The sequence below is a fragment of the Primulina eburnea genome, chromosome 9 (genome assembly GCF_022965805.1).
Source record: "Primulina eburnea isolate SZY01 chromosome 9, ASM2296580v1, whole genome shotgun sequence".
Classification (NCBI taxonomy): Eukaryota; Viridiplantae; Streptophyta; class Magnoliopsida; order Lamiales; family Gesneriaceae; genus Primulina; species Primulina eburnea.
The window spans coordinates 34,979,352-35,007,259 of record NC_133109.1 but is presented as its reverse complement, the minus strand read 5'-3'; the positions used below and the strand labels follow the sequence as shown (position 1 = coordinate 35,007,259).

Genomic DNA, 27,908 nt, shown 5'->3' with positions numbered 1-27,908 from the left:
ATTTTCTCCTCTTCATTTTCTTACAAAGTTCTTAGAAAAAATAGATAAACGAATGAATTAGAACACCAAAACACCAAGCACAAATTAGTTTCCAATCACATAGATCTAAATCTAGTGCATACATAAGGTACTCTAATGCATCTAAAATGCTAGAACTGTTAATGCTCAAACCGTTTATGGTTCCACCTTCTCATTCTTGTAACCCGATGCCTTTCCACTTTTCCCAATCAAAAATTTATCCGGAAGAGAATTGCTTTCATTAATATCAAGGCCATGGTAGGATCGACTGGCAAAATATTCAGCCCCAGACTTTGCTATGCCCTTCGTGACAGATTGTGAGTTGACATCACGTATTCGCAGAGCCTTTTCTGTGGCATTCACCAATGCAAGAACTCCATCCTTCTCTACCACATGGATGTCTGATTGAGAAACATAAAAGACATTATGGCACAAAATGCAGCTTCTAAAAGAGAAATTGTAGAAACAGCGAATGATCACAAGCTTTAACATTTTTGTGACTTAATAGGGAAATGTCACTTTGAGCATTTAAAGTGTCAATTGAAATATATTATAACCAGAAGTTTAAACAGAAGCAGGTGTAGCTCACACTAAGACTGAAATGTTATGCTCTATTTTCAATTTTCCTAGCGTATATTTCAATCTTATTTTTAACACAAATCAGAAATTAATAACAAGAATTAGAACAAAACTTCATGTTACACCTGAGCCCCCATCAAGAAAAGAAAAGGATATGTTTCTCATAATAATACTGGTTCGTTGATCTCATAGGTTTAGTAGCTACAGAAAGACTGAAATGTTATGCTCTCTTTTCAAATTTTCAAGGGTATATTTCAATCTTATTAGAACAAAACTTCATGTTATACCTGAGCCCCCATCAAGAAAAGAAAAGGATATGTTTCTCATAATAATACTGGTTCGTTGATCTCACTAGGTTTAGTAGCTACAGAAAGACTGAAATGTCATGCTCTCTTTTCAAATTTTCAAGGGCATATTTCAATCTTATTTTAAACACAAATCAGGAATTAATAACAAGAAATTAGAACAAAACTTCATGTTACACCTGAGCCCCCATCAAGAAAAGAAAAGGATGTGTTTCTCATAATTATACTGGTTGGTTGATCTCACAAGGTTTAAGAGCCGCTGATTATTTGAACTTTCCTTTGAAACCGAGGTTTGATTTTTAATCAACCCTTATACAAATCTCTTGGGAATTATGTCTTTGGATTTTGATTGGAAGTCAATGCCATTTTTTTTACAAGAAATGATATTTTATTATTTAATAAATTTAGTTACAATAAATGAACCAGAGGTCCACAAAGACAAACGCTAATTCCAAATCATAATAGATTAACACAAAACCAGACCCAATTCCTAGAGTCGGAAGATGATGTACGATGGTGGGAGCCCTTTCATCTTTCGAGAGAGAGATTGACACAGTGATTGCTATTAAGTATAACAATATTTAGTAGCATGTATGCAGAAGAATTGGTAAATACTAAAGATGAAATCGTGAATTATTAAAGTTTCCTTTTCAATAACTAAAATAATAAAATATGCATTTCAGCAGAAAAATAAGCATCTTCAATAGTTTACGATGCAGGCATCCTTCAGATTTTCAAGTTAAAAGATCTACAAATCAGACAAAAGAACCCAAGTACCTTGTAGTTCCAAATCTTCAACATAACCACCCTGAAGGAAAGAAAATCGTGCTTCTTCAGGCTGTTCCCTTGCTTTTACAGGAGTTGAACCAATTAAACTATGAAATTCCATCACATATCCTCCAGTCCATTGACTTCCCCTATGAATTCAAAATAAGTCACAAACAAGGCAGGGAACTCCAGATTTTGTCGGATAGATACAGAATCTTTGACATTCACAGCATAACTTTAACATAGGTTGATATGAAATCAAGACTAGGCTTGAACAAACAAGATGCAGCAGAAAACAATCTCGCTTGATGAAATCATTTAATCACAAACTCATGGAAGCAATCTCTGTTTTAGAGTAATAGAAGTTCTGACATCATCAACAACAAAAAAAGTTTCAATCCCTAACTAAATCTGAAATCGATAAATGCACAAAATCGGGGTACTTCCTTGTCCAAACAGCAACCCTAAACTTGATCTTATCCCAACATTCATCAATCGACTCTGCTATATTGTCGAAGGTTCTATTGTTCCGTTCCAACCAAATTGACCAAAGGATACAATGGACTGTCACATACCAAAATTTTTCCATCTAAGATAAACAATTAACACACAGCTCTCGGAGCAACCCACACCAAACTCAACTCCTCCAAAGCTTTTGACAAAATACCATTCGTGAAAGGACAACTGCATAAGTAAGTGATCTTGAGTCTCCTCCTCTTTTCGACATAGGATACACCAGTTTGGACGTAGTGCACAATTAGGCCATCAGTTTTAGCAGCGTGTCGCAAATTGGCAATTTACCCAAGGCTACAATCCACGAGAATAGTTGTACCTTGTGTGAGATCAGTTCTTTCAAATAAATTTAAAAAGAGGGAAAGAAGGAAAGGCCCTGACAGGAATAATGAATAGTAAAAGGATTTAACAGAGAAAGAATCTAAGAATCCCCTTCCCAAACCCTGAAATCCTCACCATCCACATCCAACCTAACATTATCTAAAACCCCTAATAAAGAACTCAACCCTCTCACTTCCCCATCACTCAAATCCCTTTGAAAGTACAAAACCCAAGATAAAGAAGAATTAGTCGATCTCCTACCTCTTGAATGAATTGTATAGGCTTGTTATGAAGCAAAGAGATCCAAAATAAATTTGGGTAACAATCTTTATGAGAAGACTTTCCCAACCACTTATCCTCCCAAAATCTAATGATATTCCCACCCCCCCATCCCTTGCCGTTGTCCTCGCTAATTGAAGAAAAACATGGTAAATACGAGAATTAAATTTTCAGGGACTTCTAAATGTAACATTCCTTGCTAAACCCACATCCCATGACTCCCATCCACTTTCTTGCATCCCATATTTACTCATAATAACCCTCTTCCACAACGGTGACCTCTCTACATAGCCTCTATAAATTTATGCATAAACTTAAGGCTATTAAAAGTGAAATTCGAAGATGAAATGAAGAGGTTTTGGGTTGGCGGAAATGAGGGAGGCTGAGTTGAGAGGAAAAATTAGTAGGTTGGACGAGATGGAGAGTGGGGGTCGGGGGAATGAAGATGTGGTAGCTGAAAGAAAAGAAGCAACATGGGCGTTGGAAGAAATGGTGTGTCAAAGAAATCAAATGAGCAGTCAAAAAGCAAAGGTTAAATGGGTTAAGGAAAGGGATCAAAATACAAAGTTCTCTCATTCCCTTTTGAATCAGTGGAAGAGTAAGGCTAGAATCAGTAAAATGGAAAAGGATGATGGTTCGGTTACTGGGGATGAGGAACGAATAGTATTAATCATTGTCCAATATTTCAAGGATTTGTATAGTAAACTAGAGACGAGGGGATATGGTATTGAAGGAGTGGAGTGGTGCCCCATTGATGACGAGATGTTTTAGAGCTTGAGAAACCATTATTAGAAGAAGAGTTCAAGAAGGCAGTGTTTGAGCGTGATGGATGTAAGGCCTCAGGACTGGATGTTTGACATTTTTATCGGTAAATAAGCTGTAAAAAGAAGAATGTAAAACTGTTATAACAAGCTTGGATCTTTGGGAATCTTTCTGTCTATAATGCTTTGCAGATATTTTTTATTTTTTTTTGCTTTCTCACATGCTGTTTTGCACAAATATGCTGTACAAACAATCTTTCTACAGGTGTTGCCCATCTGTCAACCCACAAATATTCATATACAGCTCATGCAAGGTTTCTCAACCCACAAATCTTTCAATAGTTTGTATTTTTTCCTCAATTTTGTCAGATTCGCTCCCTCGTTATTCTTTTTAACATTACAATGTGATTTTGAATTGGTTTGTAGAACTTCTATCAGTTACTGTTCAGGAATTTGTCCACTACGTCATTTTCATCAACAAAGCATTATGGGAGATGAAGAGGCATAAAGCAGAATTCAGAAAGAATATTACTTTTGAGGCGTGAATCTTGATTGAATTGAGGGAGCAGCGCTGCACTGGGAGATGAAAATAGGTATGTGGCAGAATTAGAAAGTCAGAACTTAGCTTGAGGCTTGAGGCATGAATCTTGAATTTGATTGGACGTTGAAGGGGAGTAGCGCTGCACTTGGGTCTTGGGAGATGAGAGGTCATGCATGCAGGGTTTTTTAAAGTTAAATATGTATGGCTTTGCTAATTGGGCTTAAAAACTACTTGATCTTGAGTTAATTTTTAAAGTGGAGACCAATTTGCTCAAGCGCACGCTTCTGCGCCTTAGGATTACTTCTCGCTTAGGCAGAGGCGTGCGATTTAGGTGCGCCTGATTGAAGAGGTGCGCCTGGGCTATCGTGCACCTGGCTGCACCTAGGCGCAGTGCACCTTTGATAAATATGACCCCTCTGGTGAGGGTTTTATGCTTAATTATTAAAAATATGGAGCCTAAAACGCTATTAATTTACATAGGCTGTTCTTCTTTTTCTTTTTTTATTTTTTTACAAGAGGTGATGCAATTAGCCCGATATAATATTGTTTATGATAACCGTACCTGTGGGGCCACAAAATACACTACCAACAAGGATGAGGTCCCTTGCTTCCACTCAGTTGAATAGTAGCCCTCACCATTTGAATTCGGCACCTGCAGTTCTTCTCTCCCTTAATTCTTACTCCAACACTTCTTTATGATCTTGTTTGGTTTATTCTGCCTTGCCTTCCATTGTGTGGAGTTGACGATAGATAAAGGCTTGCACTTATTTGACCGTTCCACCCCATAACAACACTTCCATAGCTTAGATTGAAAAACACATCCCGTCCAATTTCCTTCTCCAAACCAAAACTTAATTCCATAGCCCTGATTGCCCTAATAGTTATAATTCGGCCGTGGGCTCTTTCACCTTCCCATTTTCATCTTTTGGTCTAATAAAAAAAAACCTCAATGTATTGCTCATGGCCACAATGCATTCCTAAGCTGTCCATGGTTAAATTTTCCAACATGAAATCCTACCGTCAAAGGCCTTTGCGTCAATGAAGTGACAAGTGCATAGGAAGGTGGCTATGAGCGGACAATTCCGAAGAAATGGTAAGACCATAGCGTACGATCTGGGCTGTTTCCCTCTCACCTACTTCTATAAATAGAAAAAGGCGAGACTCTAATCTGTCGATTCAAAAGGAATTTCTCGAGATGAATCCCGGCTTGAAGTCAAATGCAAGAGTTGAAGGGGCAACCCCCCGGAACTATGCTTTGGGGCTCCAACTAAATTCCTTGCTTACGACCACTGTACCTTTCTATTTATTATAGCACTTCCAATCTCGTTTCCCCTAGGTTCTTCTCGGTTTCTTTCAGTACCCCCATCGTCACACACAAATAATTAATATTTGTAATTTTTCCCTAGTGGGATTACGTCCATTCAGCGACTACCTAACTGACCAAGGTTTTAACATGAACAAATATGGATCATCATCATCAAAGCACATTCCCGCTAGTTGCGGGACATGAACAAATATGGATGAAATCACAAAAAGATCTTTACGTTTCTCCATCGCACTCATCAACTAAGAGAATAATTTGCTTTTCAAAATCATGAAAGAATAAAATTCAAAGTTGTAGAGTTACTGACAACCTGTCAAAAGCAAGCATAGCTTCAAACGGAGTAATTATAGGAGCAAAGAACTCCCTGTTATCCAATAGAGCTGTCTGTGCACAGGCGACATTTATAAAAACATTACACTGCCACAGAACATGTTGAACATTAGTATTATCATCAGAAAGTTAAAAATACCAGCAACAACCCACATCTTAAAAAAATTTACCTCTGGAAAATTGGCAAGTTTTGACGGGTTTGGTCTTCCCATAACAAAAGTATATGCCTTTTTTCCAGCCATTGTAATCAGTTCTTTCATATGATGAATCATGTGAAGGTAACCAGCTGCAACAACAATTAGCGCTAAAAAGCTCTAAACTAAGAAGTAATGAATCATGCACAAAATAAGACACAAGGTTGTAAATGGCGGGAGGCGGTGGCGGGGCGGTCGGTGACCGCCTACCGCCTCGGCCGCCTAGGCGGTTGGATTTTTTTTTATTGATAATCATGCAATATAATCATTTTTATGTAGAATGTGCTATTAAATAATGTTTAAGCACAAAATATAATATCATCTAGATAATGTGTAATTAATAAAGGTTCATCATCATATTAATGTTATTATGCTAACGAAGTAATATAATTTTTTACCAAAAAACTAAGTTTAAATTTTCAAAGTTTCAATCAATTATCCATCATTAGAACAAGTAGTAGACTTTTTTTTTTTATAAGAAACTTTCTTATATTAATATGAAATATTTTTTCAATTACATGAAGTGGACTAGAGATCCACTACTAGAAAATTAAAATTTATAATCTAGCAATACACATAAGTGAAATCCCTTAAAAGATCTAGTATTGATAAACTCTGAAAATCTTTATTAACTCCAATCCAGCTGACTATCTTGAATTTCACTTTCTCCCAGCACTCTTGTGCATTGTCCTCCAGATCTTCAAATATTCTTCTATTTCTCTCTAGCCAGATGCCCCGGCATACGGTATGGATGACCACCCTCCAAAAAACTTGTCCACTTTTTCCAACCAAATATCCGAGATCCGTATTGAACAAATCAGTTGTTGTCTTCAGTATAACCCACACGAATTTCAATTCCTTCAAGGCCCTTGACCACAATTCATTAGCAAGCTTACAGTGAATTAGCAAATGGTCCTGTGTTTCCATGTCATTACGGCATAAGACACACCAATTGGGAGAAAGAGCACAATTAGGCCATCTCTTTTGCATCAACTCTGATGTAGGTAACTTACCAAGAATTGCCGTCCAAGAAAAAATTTGAATCTTTGACGGAATAGGAGTCTTCCAAATGAAATTGTAAAATTCGAAGTTTTGGACACCATTATCCGAGGAGAAAAATGAATAGAAAAATGACTTGACTGAGAACTTCCCCGACGGATCTTCCTCCCACACTCGAAAATCATCAACCCCTTCGACAACCCTAACCAATTCTAAAATACCTAACAACGTAGACATCTGAACAAGCTCATCCTCTAGGAGAAGCCGACGAAAATGCAAATCCCATGAGAAATCATTTGACACATTGTCGAAAGCAAAGAAATAAGATATGGGCAAGTTACGAGCCGAACTAATAAGAAATAAAGAAGGGAACAAATCACGAAAAGCGACATCCCCCCACCAAACATCCTCCCAAAATCGAATTTTAGTCCCACCTCTAACCACTAATCTCACTAGTCGGTGATAAGTCGGGTAAATGCTTGAGATAAATTTCCACGGACATTTAAACGTAACATTCATCGCCAACCCTGCATCCCAACCATTTTCTTGTAACCCATATTTACTCATTATTCTTTTCCACAACGGTTCATTTTCAACCCCAAACCTCCACCACCATTTTCCCAAAAGCGATATGTTCCTCAAGCAAATGTTTCCGATCCCCAATCCACCTTTCTCTTTCGGTCTACAAACTTGTTCCCACCTTACCATATGACAATGTTATTCACCGTCGCTGCCATCCCAAAAAAAATTTCTCATCATCTTTTCCATCTTCGCCGCTACTCCTTTAGGTACCTTGAAAAGTGACATAAAGTATATAGGCAATGCATTTAACACCGCGGCAATCAATGTGACTCTTCCCCCTTTGGATTAAAATGATTTTTTCCACGTTGCTAATTTTCTGTTAATCCTATTCAAAATTGGTTCCCAAAAAGACAGTTTTGATGGATTGTCTCCTAAAGGAACTCCCAAGTATGTGATTGGCCATGTTTCCTTTCGACAGCCAAACCTGTTGGCTATTCGCTCCACTTCATCTTCATCCTGACATACACCCAATAACGCACTCTTATCCCAGTTGATCCAAAGTCCTGACATAGCACAAAACAACTCCAGAATTTTCACCAGAAACTGTAGATGAACCTCCTGTTGAACGAAAAAACAATGAGTCGTCCGCAAACTGTATATGTGAAACTTCCACTTTTTCTCGGCCCACCTCGACCCCTTTGATTAATGTCGATTCCTTTGCTTTATCAATCAAACTTCACAATACATCGACCACCATGTTGAACAAAAAAGGTGACAACGGATCTCCCTGTCGAAGCCCTCTACTAGCTTTAAACTTCCCCCTCGGTCTCCCATTAATCATGATCGAAAAAGAAACATTAGATACGCATCCTCTTATCCATGTTCTCCATCTCTCCCCGAATCCCTTTTTACTTAGCACAAAGTCCAGAAAATCCCACTCCACATTGTCGTATGCTTTTTCAAAGTCGATTTTGAAGACCCAACCTTTCTTTTTCTTCCTCTTCCCTTCTTCCACCAACTCGTTAGCAATGAGACAACAATCCAAAATTTGTTTTCCTTCCATGAACGCATTTTGAGAATCGGACAATGTATATGTCAAAACTTTTTTCAACCTTGAAGCCAAAACTTTAGCGATTATCTTGTATAAACTCGTTGTGAGACTAATGGGTCTGAAGTCTTTGATCCTTAGTGAGTCATGTTTCTTTGGTATCAAACATATATACGTTTCATTTGTAATCCCATTTATGATCCCTCCTTTGTAAAATTCCTCGAAAACCTTCATCAAATCCCCCTTAACCACTTCCCAGCAATCCTGATATAGTGCAAATGAATAACCATCAGGTCCCGTTGCTTTGCATCTGTTGCATTCGAAAATAGCCATCTTAATTTCTTCTTCGAGAAATGGTTTTTCAAGTTCAGCTCTCATATCGACATCGATTGGTCTCCATTCTACACCTTCAATCCCAAATCTGGCTGCATTTCTCTTGCTGTACAGCAGCTGGAAGTAATCTATAATGGCTTCGATTATTTGTCCTTCATCCTCTACAACCACCCCAGCTTCTTTTTCCAGTCTATTAATTATTCCTTTGCTTCTTCGGTGATTAAGTAGAGAATGAAAGAACTTAGTATTTTGATCTCCCTCTTTTAACCAATTTATTTTTTCTTTTTGATATAACATTCGATTTCTTCGACACATCAATTCTTCCAGGTCATATTTTATCAGTCTTTTTTCGGTAACTCCTTCTTCATTCTCCTGCCCTTCAGCCTCTTTTTCATCCAAAGCAACAATTTTGTTTTTCAACTCGGCCTCCCTCATCTCTGTCTTCCCAAACACCTCGCCATTCCATAATTTGATATTTTCCTCAACAGACTTGAGCTTTCTCATAAATTTATATCCCTCCCAACCTTGAATTTGTGTGATATTCCACCATGTCGCAAAATTTCCTTTAAAGCTCTTATGTTTCAGCCACATGTTCTCGAATCTAAATGGACTCGGCCCCCATTTCACTTTTTGTGTATCTAAAACAATTGGGAAATGATCAGATGTTACTCGAGGCAATACATGTTGCCGATGGAATAGGAATAGCTCCATCCACCCTTCCAAGAACAAGAATCTGTCAAGTCTGCTGCAAATCGGTTCGGCCCGCAAGTTTGACCATGTAAATTTCGCATTCAGTAATGGTGGATCAATCAATTCTAATTCCTGCACCAACATATCAAAGCAATCCATACTTGTTGTCCGAGTGTGACTGTTTATTTTCTCGTTTAAAGATCGCACAACATTAAAGTCCCCTCCCACACACCATCTATTCCCACACAGGACTCGCAGACCCGACAATTCATCCCAAAAAAGATTTCTTAATCGTGCTTTACATGGTCCATAAACCGCAGTAAACCACCAACTTCCTACGTCTTTCTCTTTTTCAATGCAAATTGAAACAGTAAATTCTCCAATCATATTATCCTTGATTGACACCACTCTAGGATCTCACATGACCAAAATTTTACCCGTTCTACCAATTGAAGGTAGATGAACCGATCTACCAATTGAAGGTAGATGAACCCAGTCAACAAACCTTGATTTCCAAACACTGGATATGAAACCTCTGCCTACAACTTCTTTTTTCATTTCTTGTAAAATAACTAAGTCTGGCTTTTCATTTCGTAACATATCTCGAATGAATCCCCTCCTCGTTGCCGAACCTCCCCCTCTTATGTTCCAAGAAAGAATCTTCATCAGAAAACTTTTTTACCCCTCACTTTTGCCAACCGTCATCCACCCATCCCCCAGTTCTACCATGTGTACTCCCATCATTTCCAAACATCCAACATCTTTTTCATGATCAGACAATATCATCTTCCCCTCACTCTTGTTATCACTATCGTGAATTTTTATCTCCGCCATACCCGACTTATCACAAACCGTATTATCATCCCTACCCTCTAAATCCCTCCCCTGCCCCGAGACTCGAATGAATGAAAACGACGAAGAAGGATCAAGTGAAAGATTGGGTACCTGGTTATGAGACTGAGTTCTTTTGTTATGTACCTTATCAGAATTTGTTGCAAAGAGATCTCCTATGTCCTCCCATCCCAAACTGGCATGTGTCATCGCATCTGAACTTTCTGAAATATGAGTTTCAACATCACTGTATTCGCTATCCTCTTCCACCACAATTTCTCGAGCCATTGTGAAGTCCATGTCATCCCATGTACCACTCTTCCTTCTATGCGATGGTCCATCATCCATCCACTGTGTATTTGTCTTTGTCACAGCATGATCCTTTATAGTAAAACCACCATAATTCTGCCTTGTTTTCTTCCTCGTGTAAACCACATCGATTTTTTTCCCTTGTTTGTATGTGTCATGTGAACAATCATCTTGCTGTGCCTTTTCATTGTGTACTCCGTTCAATGACTTCACCACACCCTTGTTGAAATGTTCCACCCCTTTCGGGCTAACCCTTTTAAGAATGTTAATATGTTTTCCCCCGCACACCGGTGCTGACCCACTTGATTTCGTTCCTCTAATCCCTTTTCTTCTTCCGCTGCGAGCATTTGCCTGCTGATTTCCAACAAACAATTCCATTCCTTGAATGACTCGAGTGTTGCTGTATTTCCGTTCCCGGTATATCGAAGGAAATTCTTCCCCCGATACCATATCTGTGCCAATTATTTTCTATTGTCCAGCTTCTTCTTCATTTAATTGCTGACTGTAATTTTCTATGGCCTCTTGATTAGTCACTACACCAACTTTTTCCAGAATTTCTGAGTCATTAGCAACAGGTTTTTTAACTCTTCCCCAGCCAGCTATCATTCGAGCACCATCCACCACGACTTGTGCATAGGATCTTTTTTCGTAGATATCATACGCTGAAATGTTGATCGAGTCTACATAAATGCGAACAGTCAGAGGGCCGCGTGATGTCTGTATTTCCAAAGAACTTTTAATGAAACCCCCTTCTAATCCCACTACTTTGATTTTGGCTGCTGCCAAGTCCTTGAAGAAGATTGTATCTTGACTAATATCCACCAATCCACCACAATTGTCCCCTATGTTTTTGAGCATTTGTGTTGTCCACAGATCCCATGGTAAACCAATGATCCTAATCCAGCTATTGCAACATTCCCAAACTTCCTCTTCCATGTTGATGTCGCTCCTCCATCTTTCAAAAGTTAATGATATCCTTTTTTCGAGAAAGCATCTTTTAATTTTCAGGTAGAAATCATAACCCTCCCTACTATTTGGCCACCACATTGCTTTGTTCGCCTTGAACGGGAAAATCTCAATCTTATTCTTCACTGCCTTTCCAATTGCTTCTGTGACCATTTCCCAAGAGATATTAACGCATTCTTTCGTCACAATCAGTGCTTTATTCCATTCTTTTTCCAAGCATTGTCGAAACTCTGAACGGGCATCAATGTCCCCTGATCCTGTGGAGCTTTGAGTTGTCTTACCACGAAGCATAGATTGTTGAACTTGCTGTTTACCCTTCGTTTGGTATTGTGCTTTCATTTTTGTGTTGCTCAGAAATTTATCAACATAAAACACCATGCATCTCCAGCCCTCTTCATACCTTCCACTCGGAATTATAATACGTTGTCGCTGGTTCGATCTCTCAAATCTTGACACTTCAATATACCTCCCTCTGTTATTGACAAATTTCTGGACAGATACAACAACTTCCCCCCATCGCCTTCTGTTGAATGTTGAATATGACTTGGGATTGATTTTTTTTTTATAGGAAACAATAATATATTAATAATGATAAAGTAGAAGGATTACATCAGTGGACTAGTCACACATTATTTTCCTCAGCCAGTAAGCACTCTCACGATCTAGTTCCAGCATGTAGCTCGCATTCCGAGTTCTTTCTGTCACCCGGATAGAATCATACCTTTTTCCCCAAGATATCAGAAATAATTTTTGCTCTATTCTCACTTCTTCTACAGCCTTACCACCATGATACATACTACTCTCCCTCGTTGCCATTTTTGTGTATGAAAGTCTTCAATTTTGGTGAATGAAAATCTCGAATCAGAATAGGAATTCAGTGGTTTAAGGAAATAGGAATGGGTAATATCGAAATGAAGAGAAAATGTATGTCGGGATCAACTTTGGTCGGAAATGGTCGAAGAGACCCAACCTTCCTACCAAACAGAAGAAGATATCATCGAGGAACGAAAAGGCAGCAGAAAACAAGGAAAATGAGTCGCCGATGAGTATAGTCAGTTGTCGGAGATGGTCGGTGATGGGCGACGGAGACTGGCGAAGGTCACCGGAGTAGCAGGTCAAAGGGTGGCAGCCAACTAACGTCACACTTGGGGGGAAAAGACATTATTCAAAATTTTCTCTCTCTAGGGTTACTTCACCTCCCAATCTGAAGACTTAATTTTGAAACAGTAAGTAGTAGACTAAACATAACTAATCTTCCAAATCATCTACATATGCACCATCTACCACATCCATGATCCTCTCATCATCGGACTCAATCAACATTTTCTTCAATCTCCTCCTCCAATGTTTCTAAATCTTCATTAAGTTCTCTAATGGGGATGTTCCTTGCACTCCTCCTTGGATGTAGCACTTCATCCGCTCCCGAGGCCTCCACTACCATTCTCCAAGTAAGACCTTCAAATAGTCCAAATATTTAAAATTAGTTGACTTTGACTTGGTTTTTAAAATTGTTGACTAAGTTTTAAAAATTGTTGACTAGGTTTTTAAAATTGTTGACTACTGCCTCGTCTGTCTGCTCGCCTCCTTAACATATAGTTTCAAGATCCTACTGTTACATACCGCAGTTTCAGGCTTTCAGCATATGCTTATATCGGACCTAGTTAGGGATTGGAGATTTATCTTTTGCTAGCGATAATGCTATTTTTATCGCGGAGATGTTTTGTGGATCACTCATCCACTAATTTTGTAATATGAAGTTTATTATAATAAAAAATATTTTTCTATCAAAAAAAAATTTATAGTTTCAAGAAGACATGAGAATCTTATCTTGACTGTTAAATGTATAGGAAGAAAATCATATTCCTTGTATGTAGAATAATGATGCTTACACTGTCAGTGTTCTAAAACTCGGGCAAGGCGTCCGCCTAGGCGATAGGCGCCGCTTGACCGCACCGAAAAGGTTCTAGGCGGCCAGCCTATGCGGCAACGGCACCTAGGCGTTCTTAGGCAGGCCAAGGCAGGTCTAGGCGGTCCTAGGCAGGTCTAGGCGGGCTTAGGTGTTTAAAGTTTTTTTGGCAAATTTTTTATGGGTGTGCGTGCTTTTAATTTTTTGGGATTGAAAGCCCCATTAAAATCACGATTTGTTGGCTTACGCTTGCCCTAACACGTCACTCTCATCTTCTTCGTTTGTTTACTCCTACACATATAAGAAAATTGATCCAGACCCTAAAAGTAATTTTTTTCTTTATTTTGATTTATTTTGCATTGAATATTATTCTGATCCTACTTAAGCAGAAGAAGTAAGAGGAATGAACCAGGTGTCAACTGAATTTTAACAAAGTTTGGGCTGAAATTTAGTCTAAGAACCATTACAAATCTTTTGATACTGTAGAATCCGCCTAGCGGCGCCTAGTCCCCGCGTAGGCGGCCTAGGTTCTAGGCGCTAGTCTGGCTCCCGACTAGCGCCTAGCGTATATACACCTAGCTAGGAGCTAAATTAGAATGATCTAAACCTAGAGAATATTTACTCTAACCGAAATCGCACAAAATTTGTGATATATATTGACTTAATAATTATAATCATACACATAATCCTTTTTCATTTTAAAGTGATTTTCCCACACACCCCCTCAAAATGGGGAATGGATGTCACACATTCTAAGCATGCTAACTAGTCTCTGAAGACTGTCCAACCCATCCTTTGGTTAGTATGCCTGCAATTTGTTATCTTGTGGAAATAAAAGGGGGTGCAAATTAGTCCACTGTCCAGCTTTTCTTTAATAAAGTGTACATCGACTTCAATGTGTTTTGTAAGGTCATGTTGTACTGGATTATGAGCAATATTAATAGCTGATCTGTTGTCACAATGAAGCTTCAATGGAAATTAAAGGGGTGCAAATTAGTCCACTGTCCAGCTTTTTTTAATCAAGGGCACTTCAATGTGGTTTGTACTTAATTGATATAATCCTTTTGTTTAGTTTTTGCATTATTTGTTAATGAATGTTATTATTCATACATATTCATACAAAACTATAATTTTTCAGATTAATGTCGACTTAGAAAAATTTGGAAAATTGAAAAGACCCGGGTTGGAACTACGGGAAACTGAACAATTCAAAAGACACTAATGTTGTGGAATGTTTATTCTGTGACAATGTTCTAAAGGAAGGAATTATAGACTCAAGCAACATCTCACTGGATGCCATCGAAATGCTAAAAGCATGTCAGAACTGAAATGCGAGATTTTATGTCAAACAAAGAAGAAGTCAGGCAGCAGATGGATATGAATCCTCATTTCGACGAAGTTGCTGAACGATTCAAACATTAGGAACATGATGAAGTTTTCCCAATCCCAAGAATAGGGAAACAGCCAATCATAAGTTCTACAGGTGACTTCCACTATTCCTCCTTATTTTCATGGTCCACTTGATGATTTCTTCATCAATAATATGGATCAAGTTGTAAGCCAAGAAAAGAAAAAAGATCAAAAGATCCAAAACAATTTGATGAAATAAGGAAAAAGTCAAGGAAGTTGTGCAGAAATTTGGTAGATGGATGTATGATGCATGTATTTTTTTTATTAAAACAATATTTGATTAATAAAATAATTAAAAAAGTGAACCAGAGGTCCAGATAAACACAGTAAGATCCACATTCAAAATAGATTAACATAATACTAACCCATATTCCAATACAAATCTGATACCGACAACGATTTGAACTCTACACTTTTCGAGCACAAGCACTGAAACCCTGAATTTAATCATGTCTCAGCACTCCTCAATCGAGTCTTCTCGATCTTCAAAGATCTTCCAATTCCTCTCCATCCACACGGACCAGCTCATCCCGTCCGAGATCCGCCTCGGCCAAAGCTGTAAACCAAAGACAACGTGAAATGGTCCTAAGTCTCCACCTCTTGCCAACATAATACACACCAATTTGGACAAAGAGAACAAGAAGGGAACTTTTTTTGCAACATCTCAGACGATGGTAATTTCCCAAGCACTGCTATCCACGAGAATACTTGCACCTTGTATGGGATAGGCGCTTTCCAAATTGCTTGACACCCGTTCTGGGCAAACTACCGACCTCGGAGAAGATTCAAAAAAGATGTCCCGGTATCACTTTGAATCCGAGCTGGTGTGTTCTATGCAGAAACGAAACAGAGACTCAAGATCATTTGCTCATTCATTGTCCATTTACCGCATTTCTATGGGCTAGAGCATTGCAAGAGCTGCGATTGGTTTGGGTCACTCCAAAATCAACAAAAGAGCTATTCATTATGGATTTGGGACAGCCAAAGGGGAATAGAGGAAGAATTTTTTGGCAAATAGTGGTTCAGTGCATTTGTTGGACGGTATGTTAGAAAGAAACCGAAGAATCTTTGAAGACATTGAGGCAAATTCGGACGAATGTTGGGAAAAAATCAAGATCAACATGGCATTGTGGATTGGAAACCACAAAGAGTTCACGAATGTCTCCTTCTTTGATTTGTTGAGACATTGGGAATTTGTGTATTGCTAGATTTTCTTCTGTTATTTTAATGGGTTGCGTGACATTAAGTCAGTGGACTACTAGTCCACTGATGTATTCCTTTAACTTTATTACTATTAATAAATAATCGTTTCCTATAAAAAAAAAAAATGATAACTAGATTCCAAGACTTGAAGAAAAGATTTTACTGAAAACTGCCTTGAAGAATCACAAACCCACTTCCTTTTGTCTTCTGCATCTTCAATCAATCTGACCCGGTCTAAAGACTCGATCAAAGAACCTAACTCAATTGTCTATTCATCCTTCAAATCCCGCCGAAAATAAAATTCCAAGAAAGAGTATAAGGGTTGGATGAAGAATTGAAATGTGCAAGGTAAGAAATAGGATAATTATGGACGTTGGAAACCTGTAATAAAGACGGGTAAAGATCCTTAAAGAAGAATACCCCCACCATCCATCTTCCCAAAACTTAATCTTATCTCCCTGACCACCGATCTCACTGACGAAAGAAAAACCAGATAGATTCTGAAGATAAATTTTCATGGGCTTCTGAAGGTAACACTTCTTGCAATACCCATCCCACCCAAGCCACCCATTAACCATAGTGATCCTCCTCCGCTCCATTCGCACAAAAAATCTCTCATAATATTCTTCAATGGCTTCCGCTACACCTCGGGGAACCTTAAAAAGGACATGAAAAACATTGGCAACGCATTAAACACCGGTGAAATCAAAGTCAATCTTCTACCTCTAAATAAAAAAGCATTCTTCCAACTTGCCAATTTCTTAGCCACCATAAAAAAGATTGTATCCCAAAAAGAAACCTTCAAAGGATTCCTGCCCAAAAGAACCCTAAGTATCTTATGGGCCAAGACTCATTCCCATAACCAAATCCAGATGCTAACTTGTCCACATCCTCGGCTTCGCAATTGATCCCCAATAAAGCATTTTTCCAAATTATTGATCTTTCCCTGAACTTTCACAGAAAGAGTGTAAAATCTCAGCCAGAAATCTCATATGATTCATTCTTCATAAAAAAAACAGCGCATCATCCGCAAACTGAATATGGAAAATTTTCACCCTCTCTCTGCAATCTGCATGCTTCCCAACCCCTACAAAGGTTCATCTCATTTGCCTTTTCAACCAATATGTCCAACACATCCACCACCAAATTAAAGAGGAATGGTGATACCGAGCCTTCCTAAGTCTTTTTTCACCCTTGAATTTACCCCTAGGCCAGCCATTGATAAGAATTGAGAAATATACACTCGAGAGGCATCCCTTGATCTATTTCCGCCATCGCTCCCCAAAACCTTTCTCGAGCAACACAAAATCCAAAAAGCCCCAATCCACATTATCGTAAGCTTTCTCAAAATTGACCTTAAAGACCATCACTCCTTTTCTTCAACCAATATTCCTCCACCAACTCATCTGCAATTAAACAACAATCTAGAATTTGTCTACCCTCAATAAAAGCATTCTAAGAATCTAGGACTGTGATAGGTAATGACAAAACTTTAGCAATGATCTTGTAAAGACCAGTGACCAAACTGATGGGCTGAAAATCCTTGAAATTTTGAACCGATTAATGTTTTTGGTATCAAACAAATGTAGATCTCATTAGTTATTCCATTGATAATTCTCCCTTCAAAAATTCACTAAACACCTTCACCATATCTCATTTGATTGTATCCCAGCACTGTTGGTAAACTGCCATTGTAAACCCATCCGATCCCGGTGAGATGTATGATGCAGGTATTAATTTTACTTTAACCATTCAATGATGTGAAATATTAATCATGTTGGCCTTTTTAAGCAATTTTGTAAATTTATGACTAATATGATGCGAGTACTCCATTCAGTGATGCAAATTATGATAGCTTTAAGGAATTTTGAGAAGCTGAGACTTATTGCACTTATGATTGGAAGCCGTCAACTTATCATGAAGTTGGGCCAACTTATTTAAAGAAAGAAATGGAGCATACGAAAAAATTTGAAAGACCGCCAGGAGGACTATGCAAAAAAGAGTGCATGTTATTGGCTGAGTTAAAAAAGAAGAACAACAGCCCATGAATCAGAACAAAGAACAGCAGCCCATGAATCAGAACAAACCCACAAGTGCTAAAAGCCCATGAAGAAGCCCATCACATGATGAACAGAAAGAATAAAATCGTTGCGTCTGTTATAACAAACTAGTGATAGGTGTCAAAGTTCTATTCGTTGTATTTAGTATAAATGTAATTACGTCTCAGATACACATTAGGTTATGGAATACAATTCTTAGTTTTCCACCTCAGTTTCTTTAATTGGCTGATGGATGGGAACGATGGAAAAAATAGAACAGTGATAGATTTTTTGGTGAATGGTCCAAGAGGATCTATATTTCTAGAATCTACGGATGGTTCCTACTTTTCTCATATAGGTGTGAGACACATGAATATCCCATAACAAAAGAGGGCTATTATTAAGAAATATTGGAAATTAGCCTATCAAGCAGCTTAATATGTCCCTCACGGAGAGTGGGCAGAGAGCACATGCTAGTGTAATCAGTTCAAGATGAACCAATCATAAATTGGAGCATCCCTGTAGTATAAGCAAAGATTCTACTCTAAGACATACCTACTCCAAGTGTTCCAACCAGGATTCCGATCATGTTGGCATCCTTTGCTTTCTCAACTAGATAATATCTGCAAAGTTGATTAAAGCGTCAGACTGCAGAGAACATTACAACTTACAAATGGGTAACAAGTTTAGGAACAAATACGAGTACACGTGAAGCAACTGCTGACAAATACCTACGCTTTAGAAGTTTTTTCTCCTGAGATAAGTCAGTCACCAAGCAACCCTCATTCGCAGCATATCTGACTAAACAAAGCAAGGCATCATCAGAAATATCACTACCTCATGACAAAGCGAGTGAATAAATACCTATGTATTAGATTTTAATGGGCAAAGACAAAAATCTCAGAGTATCTAAAACAGCAATAGATATCACCAGTAAATTGTGTAATAGTTGTGCCTGGCTTATAACAAGGTAGACGTATGGACCAAAAATCATAATCAAATCAAGAAGAAAGAAACAAATCTTCCCAGAATAAGTTGGGAGTGACCTGACCCAAAAACCTTGGGATCCATTCCTTCTACAAAAAATCTGCCAACTAGAGAAACAACAATAAATTTGAATGGTTTCGCTTAATTTTGTGAAAATCTTCAGTCAAAACCACATCTCTTAACATTTGAGAAGTGAGACGGACACTAGCACAAGAACATACCTAAAGATAACATAAATGAAACTTGGGGTGAGCAAAAAACAAACGACCGAACTGTAACGAGCCATCAGTCTATGCATAAAACAGAGAAAAGAGCGTCTAAAGTCTTGCAGAGCAGTAGATCACGTGATTAAACACCTACACATCATTTTTTAAATCGATTCAATATTTCAAAGATCAGTATAATTTCATGTATCTTGGAACCATCTCATAGTGTGAAATATGAATGCTAATGTTCCTCATCCACAGGATTTACCAGCCTCCAAGAAACCTAGCACATACCTATCATTTGGCCTCATTTGAACATGGGAACCTCATCTTTCAGAGTACAGTGTTATTGGAAAATGTCTGTCATGCTATGAATTAGGTCGATAGAATGAAAGTGGGGAAGGGGGAAGAGAAAAATGCTCCCATTGCCATGGAAATCTAGACTACAATATAATGAAAAATCATCACCATCAGATGCCACGTGGTTTTTCAAATTTATTGAAAAAACTTCACTCCATTCACAAGTTCAGGTGTCATCCATTGGAATTTCCATTACTCTTCAAATGAATTTACAAAAAAAAAACGGAAATCCACTTCTTCATATTTTCTTCATTTTTAAAAAACATTTAAAAAATTGAAATCCACGCTTCAATATTTTCTTCAGTTTTTCCGGAAATTGAATAACCTTCTTTCTTCTTTATAGTAACTACAATCATATAAACCTCATCAAACGCAACTTAGCTAAGTTTTCAATTAGTTAATGATAAATTTCTTTAGGACGCCCTCTCATTGACAAATGTAAAGCAGGTTTGACATGTAAAGCAGGTATCATGCACTTCTGAACTGTGCAATTATAAAAACATGGTCTTCAAATTATATTACATTTTTCATCCTCCTAATGAAATTCCTGTTGTCAACATAATGACCCGTGCATTTTAAAGAGGTCTTAATCAAAATAAAACACTATCAGTGCTTTTTTTTGCTACTTTCCTCTTCTCCAATCAAAGATGTACATGTGAAAATATTTTGACTAAACACAACACAACATAAAATGGATATGTCAGTACTGTATGCAGTTGAATTCCATTAAAATTTTCTCAAAAATACTAGGCCAAATAAAAATTCAAAATAAAGCAGAATTTTCAGTAGATTTATGAATTGATGAGAGTTTACAGTCCTAGGCGTAATACCAACCATCATTTATTAAGTCAAGTGGGTAAAAGACAAATTCACTTCTATAAAGAAGTTGGATTAAACCCAGGGAAAACGGTGAACACCATACTTAAAAAAATTCACAGAAACACAGAATGGAGAAAAATTCAGAACCTCAATATATATTCTTTAGGCATAGAAATACATAAGCTGGTGTACACTGACCCGTTTCACAGCTATTGAATGCAAGTAAGACATTTGTAAATGCTGGATTGTTCAACCCAATCCAGAAGAGCAAATAATCCTCCATTTTCCGTCCTTCAGGCAATCTCCAGCTCAAGCCTCCCATAGTATAATCCAGGACGGTTCCTTTAGAAAAGCATTCACCAGCCACTTGGTTATAACTTAATCCAAATTGATTTTGAGGTCCAGAAGCTTCAGATGGGCTTATAATAGAACACCTTGCATTAGCAAAAAGGAATTCTCCATTTAAACTCGATACATCAGCTGCCAATGCTTCTTTAACTTCCGGTATCGCATGCGCGTATTCCAGTCCAAAAAGAACCTGCTTATACAGTAGGTAAGCCACTAATAGCTATTAACCGATAAACACAGATGAGACTTAGCATTACTAAATCAAACTTTATCTCAGGCCTAACTCAAACAATTTGGTAAGCAACCTTACAAAAATGGAAGAATATGTGGGTATGAACATCTCTAGATTGAGTTTTTGAGAAATGCGAAACTGAAGCATGATGATCAAAGAAAGTCTGTCGGCACTAATACTTATGTCAGTCACAAAGTAGAAGGGTGCTTCACTGCTTCCAATTTTTTCAGTATGGGAAAGCGAACAAATGTTATTCCAAAATTTTGAATACTCTTTATAAGATCTAATTTGCCCTAGAGAGAATTTTTTAAAAATGCTCTCTCCCTCCCGTTACCTTCGTTTCTGTGACAAACCATTTACCCTTCACAGTGCCTCGTGATCCTCCTTCTCCGTCGACAAATCTCTCATCATCAAGTCTGGCGCCGACCGTCGGTTGCCGGAAAACAACTACAAAATTATGGCATCGTGTTGCAGGTTGTTTTGCGCACTCAAACGGCATCTTTACCTCGCGGGTGGGGCGTTCGAAAGTCAAGAAGATATCTACGACATTCTCGTTAGTAATACACGCTATGATGACATGGAGAAAAGACCTGTATCTGGGCAAACGGCTCGCGATGAAGTTATTCACATTGAACACAAATTTTTCACGTTGCGGCTAGGAAATAGGGGCTTTTCGATTTGGTGGGAAGAAAGAACCAGGAAGTCGAGTTACATGATGGATTTTGATCGTGACGAATCGCGTTGGATAAGCCTAAGATTCAATGACTTTGTCAACAGCCCTCTTTCAGAATCGGATTTCCATCGATACAGGGGACGGAATGCGGTCTTCACCTTGCAGAAATTTGACAATAAACGTGGAAGATTCATTGAGGTGTCCAAATTCAGTACAAGGGCCAGAAAGCAAAATACAATCGTGCCCGGCGGATATAACTCAGGGGCATGGAAGAATATCTCGTTTACATTGGGGAGCTACTGTCAGGGAGCTATCAGAAGATGATAAATCAATCTATGCTACATCGTGGTTTATACCCGCCGAGAATCAATTATGTTAAACAAGATGATAGAGCAATAGAGAGGAAACTTAAACAAAGGGAGCTGACAGTTACGGAGGCCAGTGGTAAGCAAAGATTGGAGATGAAGTGGAATGAAGCAATTGTGGTTACCAAAAGTTAGGGTGAACATCTCTTGGGAGCTTATTCAAAACGTCCTTGGGAAATATACCACTAAACCGGTTGAGGTATTTCCGTTCCAAGCAAACAAGGCAGTATGGTGGCCATTGAATTCGGATGACTTAGCATACTATATTAAGCTGAAAAGAGGATTCTTCGATAAAGTGGTGACTTTGGATTTTGAGGAGTAGAGACCAGATATTAATACGTCATAGGGTACACAGATGTTGCAACAGCTGGATTCAAATTTATGGGATACCTTGGAACCTATGGTCAGATAGGGTACACAAATGTTGCAACAGCTGGATTCAAATTGATGTGGGTGTCAGATATGCGGAGTTGACTTACAAGATAAACAACTTGGATGAGTCAGAAGCTGAGGGATGCTGGTCTGATAATTTACATTCCGAAAGAAGGGCCGCATGATGTGAGCTGGAAAATTTGGCGTTCAAAAGATTTCAATTGGAGAGTTAGAAAGCGAAGTGAGATGGTTGAGGGAAGGAGATCAAAATTCAAAATCTTCCACTCTTTGTTGAATAACAGAAGGAGCAGATCGATTATAGATAAAGTGGAGATGGAGGATGGGTCATTGGTTACGGAAGAGGGACAGATTGAAGAAAACATTGTCAAATACTTTACGAAACTGTATAGAAAATCAGAGGGGGATGGGGGAGGATTTGATGGGTTGGAATGGTGCCCTTTGGATACGATTGAAGCGGAGGAGCTGGAGATTCCTTTTTCGGAGTATAAGGTAAAAAAGCAGTGTTTGAGAGTGATTGATCCAAAGCTCCAGGGCCGGCCGGATAGATTCACATTGGCCTTTTTCAAAAAAATTGGGATACAGTTAAGGGAGATTTAATGAAGGTCTTCGCTGAATTTTTTGAAGCAGGAGTTGTAAACGGCATTACAAATGAGACTTATATTTGCCTCATTCCTAAGAAACAAGACGCGATTAAGGTCAACGATTTTAGACCAATAAGCTTGACAACGAGCTTGTATAAGATATTAGCCAAAGTGTTGACTAACAGAATGAAGAAAGTTTTGAGTGGTACAATCGCCGAGAACCAGAGTGCTTTTATCAGAGGAAGACAAATTCTGGACTGTTGCCTCGTTGCCAAGTGGTTGAGGAATACCGTAAAAATAAAAAGAAGGGTTGGGTGCTTAATGTTGATTTGGAAAAAGTGTATGATAACGTGGACTGGAGATTTCTTGACTTTGTATTACAAAAAAAAAGAGTTTGGAGATAGATGGAGAATGTGGATAAGGGGGTGAGCGTCTAATGTTTCATTCTCGATTTTTATCAACGGAAAGCCGAGGGGAAAATTTAAAGGGGAAAGAGGAATTCGACAAAAGGATCCTTTATCCCCTTTTCTTTTTAATCTAGTCGTTCATGCTTTGGGGAGGTTGGTCAACAAGGCATTTGAACGAGGTAAGAGGATTAGTGGTGGGAAGGGGAAACTTAGAAATTTCACATATCCAATTTACGGATGATACGTTGTTTTTGGTGCAAACAGAAAGGCATGTGATGGCACTAGAGAAAATAATCAAATTATTCGGGGCTTAAATCGGGTTTGAAGATTAATTTTGAAAAAAGTGTTGTGTTGGGGATTAATTTCGAGGATGAGGCAGTGGTTGGTTTGGCACAAGCAATTGGATGCAAAAAAGATGATTGGCCAATTAAGTATCTCGGGATACCGTTGGGAGGTAAGCCTACGACTTTCGAGTTTTGGGAACCGGTCCTATCCAAAATGGCAAAAAAAACTTTCAAGTTGGAAGAAGGCGTTCTTATCAAGAAGGGGGGCGACTGACTTTGATAAAATCGGTGTTAAGCGCAATGCCTTCTCACTACATGTCTTTGTTTAGAGTGCCAAGTCAGGTGGCCAAAAAGATGGAAAAATTGATGCGGGATTTCTTGTGGGACGGAGCGGACGGGGACAAGCATTGTCATGTTGGATGGGAGCAGGTTTGTAAACCCAAGGACAGGGGAGGGCTGGGATTGGGGAATATTTGTTTCAGAAACAAAGCATTACTAGGGAAATGGTGGTGGAAAGGTACAAGGGAAAGGGAGACGTTGTGGAAAAATGTTGTAAAAAGCATCTATGGTCTTCAAGATAATGGGTGGGACTTGGGATTGGCCAGGAATGCGACGTTCAGAAGCCCTTGGAAATACATTTCTCGTTCTTACCCGGCATTTCATCTTTTGAGTGGGACGGTTTTGAGAGAGGGAAATTTCTTTCGGTTTTGGGAGGATGTTTGGGGGGGAGGGGGTCCTTCGTTCAAAGAACGCTTTCCTTCTTTGTTTAGGATTTGTACCGAGATTAATAAACCTATCCGTAGCTTTTTATAGGTTGTCGATGTAGGAGTCAGTCAAACTTATCGATGGGACGTGCGTTTTAGAAGACATCTTAATGATATCGAGCCGGGGGAGTTTGCTACTCTAGTGGGAGTCTTAGATACAGTCAGGTTAAAGTTGGGTTCAGAGGATTTCAGGGTTTGGTTGGGGGATTCTACGGGTTTGTTCTCGGTCCGATCTTTCTACGATTCTTTCTTTCCCTTTAATAATTTCCCAATTTTCTCATGTTACGATCATATTTGGAAAGTACTTATCCTGCAAAAGGTTCAAATTTTCCCATGGATTGTGGCTTTGGGGAAACTCCCTACCTCAGACTCGGTGCAAAGAAGATGGCCAACCTGTGCTTTAAGTCCGCAATGGTGCACGGTATGTCAAAACCACGAGGAGAATCAGGATCATTTACTGGTACATTGTTCTTTTTCAAGAGGTATATGGACAAAGGTGATGCAAGAGCTGAGATTTTATTGGATCTTTCCGAGAAGGGCAGGAGACATGTTCATTATTGAGCCCGGAATTACAGCAGGGACAAGAGTAAAGAGATTCTGGTATCTGATCGTTCACTTCACTTTTTGGACGATCTGGCTCGAGAGAAATAACAGAATATTCAACGACTCGTCGGCCTCCGTCGATGAAGTATGGGAGATGATCAAATTCAGGGTTGCAATGTCGACAAAGAAGATCACAGAGTTCAATCATCTTTTTATTTCAGAACTTGTTAGGGATTGGAAGTTTGTATTGTCTTGACGATAGTGTATTAGTTTCTTTGAATTCGCGGATTGCTCATCCGCTTTTTATGTAACACGATCTTTATTATTATATAAAAGTATTGTTTCCTATCAAAACAAAGAATAAATGTTGTTCCTTTCTTAATTGAGTAACTTTAGTTGAAAAGCAGTTGTAGTGGATGACATACCACACCAAGAATTGAAACTCCGATGAGAAGATCTGTAAAAAAGAAAAAGAAAAAAATGGCATGCCGAAAAATATTGTTATATGTTCACCTAAATCCCCCAAGTAAATGAAAATTTAAAGTTAATTAATCAAGTTATGCACCTAAATCCCTCGAGTTTTGTTTTATAATTGCTTAGTTTAACATAAATTCATATATGGTATAACGGCAGATCGAGGACCTCAGCTCACCTTACTTCTACAATATGTTGGGCCATCACTAGACCATAACCTATTTCCATGTAGTAAAAACTAAAAACACGGTGTCAAATAGGTCGCCGTGAGTTACAAAGATATGGGCTCGGTTGTTAAATAACAGAGTTGCACAACCAACAAACTGATTGCATTGACGTATATGAATATTTTCAAATGACTAGTACAACATTAAATGCAATTTTTTTTCTGATTTACCACCCAAACTTAATATTGGCACGAGGAAACAACACATGATCATACCAATACAGGCTTGCCACTTTTCAACCCGCAATCAAGCAAGTTCCCCACACTGTTAGAAGCATTGATTGAGGATTTTCCAAAAATGAATAGTGCAGGAAGAGCCGATGTCCTGAAATCATGAATGAAGAAGAAGAAGATTACACAATGTTCTCTTCAAAAGATCATGACTGAAATTCTACAGGACCAAAATTTTTGCACTTGAAAATTTACTGTTGAATCAGTCAGACATATACTATCCAGAATAATATTATACCCATTACTCAGGCCCGTGTGCCTAAATCCTCGGTTCCAAAATTGGCTGTTAAACGTTATTCTCTTAAAGTGCAAACTTTTTACTTGACACGTTAACAATAACACACACGCACGCGAGTATGAGCATATGAAAAAACAAGCTGCAAGTCGCAATCTGAAACACCAGAAGGGCCTATAGTATCAACCAAACCACCTGAATTGTTGATAGGCAGACTAGTTATTCTCTGAAATTCAGATCGACCACAACATAAACTGGCCTTGTTCGAGTACTACTGCCTTAACTTCTTCACTTTGATGAACAGTGTCTCCCAAATTCACAATATGTGGCCAAAAAACAAATTTGGAATAATGATTGACATTCTAAGTAAATTAAATAGCATCTTTATAGGATCTCAATATCACGGGATGCAGGCCATGATTAAATATGAAGACAATCTGCTTTTCTGGGTATGATTTGAATTTGAATGATAGCACCATGTTTATACTCACGGGCTTAGGCATGTATGACCAAAATGAACGACACACTCAGCATTGACATGAGCCGCTCCAACTTCATCTATACAGCAGCTGCCATAAGTCGTATCAGCCATCACATACAACTTGACAGAAGCATCCAATTCCTGGCGCAGAGCTTTCACGACCATCGTTGAATCTTTCAGTAGCTCATCTGGGAACTTTTACATCAACAAGATTCGTAGGAATTCAAATAGAAAAGATTAATATAATATTGAAGCAATAAAAAAACAACTGCACACTTCATGATTAAACAAATAGAATAGTATGAGTGGAGAACTAAATAAGAGATTGTAAAGGTACCTGAAGAGCAACTCTGGTGAAATTATTGGAGTGGATGAAGTTGGCGACTCGCGAAATTTCGTAAATCGATTCCAAATCCATTTTGAAGAATTTGAAAGGAGAAACAGCAGTTAACCTACAAAAGAAAGTTTCGTTGATGGAAGGGATATTTGGGAAGATAGACTTAAAAAATAAAATAGCCCGGGGAGGGAACGAGCCTTACAGCGGGTTTGCCGGCGCCGCCATGGATTATAGAAACAAAATATTTTATCAACTTTTTCGAAATTTGTAAAATTATTAAAATATTTATATAGACTATTAAATATATAAAGAATCATAATTATTGTAAAACAAATAAATTTAGAAATAATAAAAATTATTAAACACAAAAATACCTTTATAAATATAAATAGTTTTTCCAAGTTTATAAATTTACTAAAAGATTTATTTATCTGTATATTTACATAAAAGTGTTATTATAAAAAAAAATTTGATTTCAATCATCAGATGGTATCATAGCCATGGAAATAGTTTGGTTGATAATTTAGCACTTTTTATTCAAATGAATATTTTCAGTTTAAAAGAAACTGTTCATAACAGTTTAAATGAAGAATATGATTTACCTGAAAATTTAGATTTATTAAATAAATGGACTATTCCTAAGATAGAATCTAAAATGATCTATAAGTTAGGAACCTTTGAAAGAATTGGTTTTAAACAAGTAGTTAAAACTACAGAATCATCAGTACCTCTTCGTAATGAATAAATGGTTATTAGATTGTTAAATAATAAAG

The 27,908-nt window shown here is 38.1% G+C and overlaps 1 protein-coding gene across 2 annotated transcripts; it reads right to left on the bottom strand.

The window, feature by feature from the left end:
- Positions 1–38: 38 nt before the first annotated feature.
- LOC140842071 (uncharacterized) lies at positions 39–27,381 on the bottom strand. 2 transcript variants are annotated; one of them, XM_073209891.1, is made up of 11 exons: positions 27,338–27,381; positions 27,136–27,250; positions 26,809–26,993; positions 26,068–26,176; positions 20,760–21,099; positions 18,921–18,990; positions 18,745–18,812; positions 5,910–6,043; positions 5,720–5,826; positions 1,680–1,819; positions 39–419 (listed from the first exon to the last, which is right to left on the bottom strand). In XM_073209891.1, the coding sequence occupies exons 1-11, from the start codon at positions 27,358–27,360 to the stop codon at positions 175–177; spliced, it is 1,536 nt and encodes a 511-aa protein (XP_073065992.1). In that variant the 5' UTR covers positions 27,361–27,381; the 3' UTR covers positions 39–174. The 2 variants fall into 2 exon arrangements, with proteins under 2 accessions (XP_073065992.1, XP_073065993.1); XM_073209892.1 differs by having other exon boundaries at positions 5,910–6,025; positions 27,338–27,380.
- Positions 27,382–27,908: the final 527 nt, after the last annotated feature.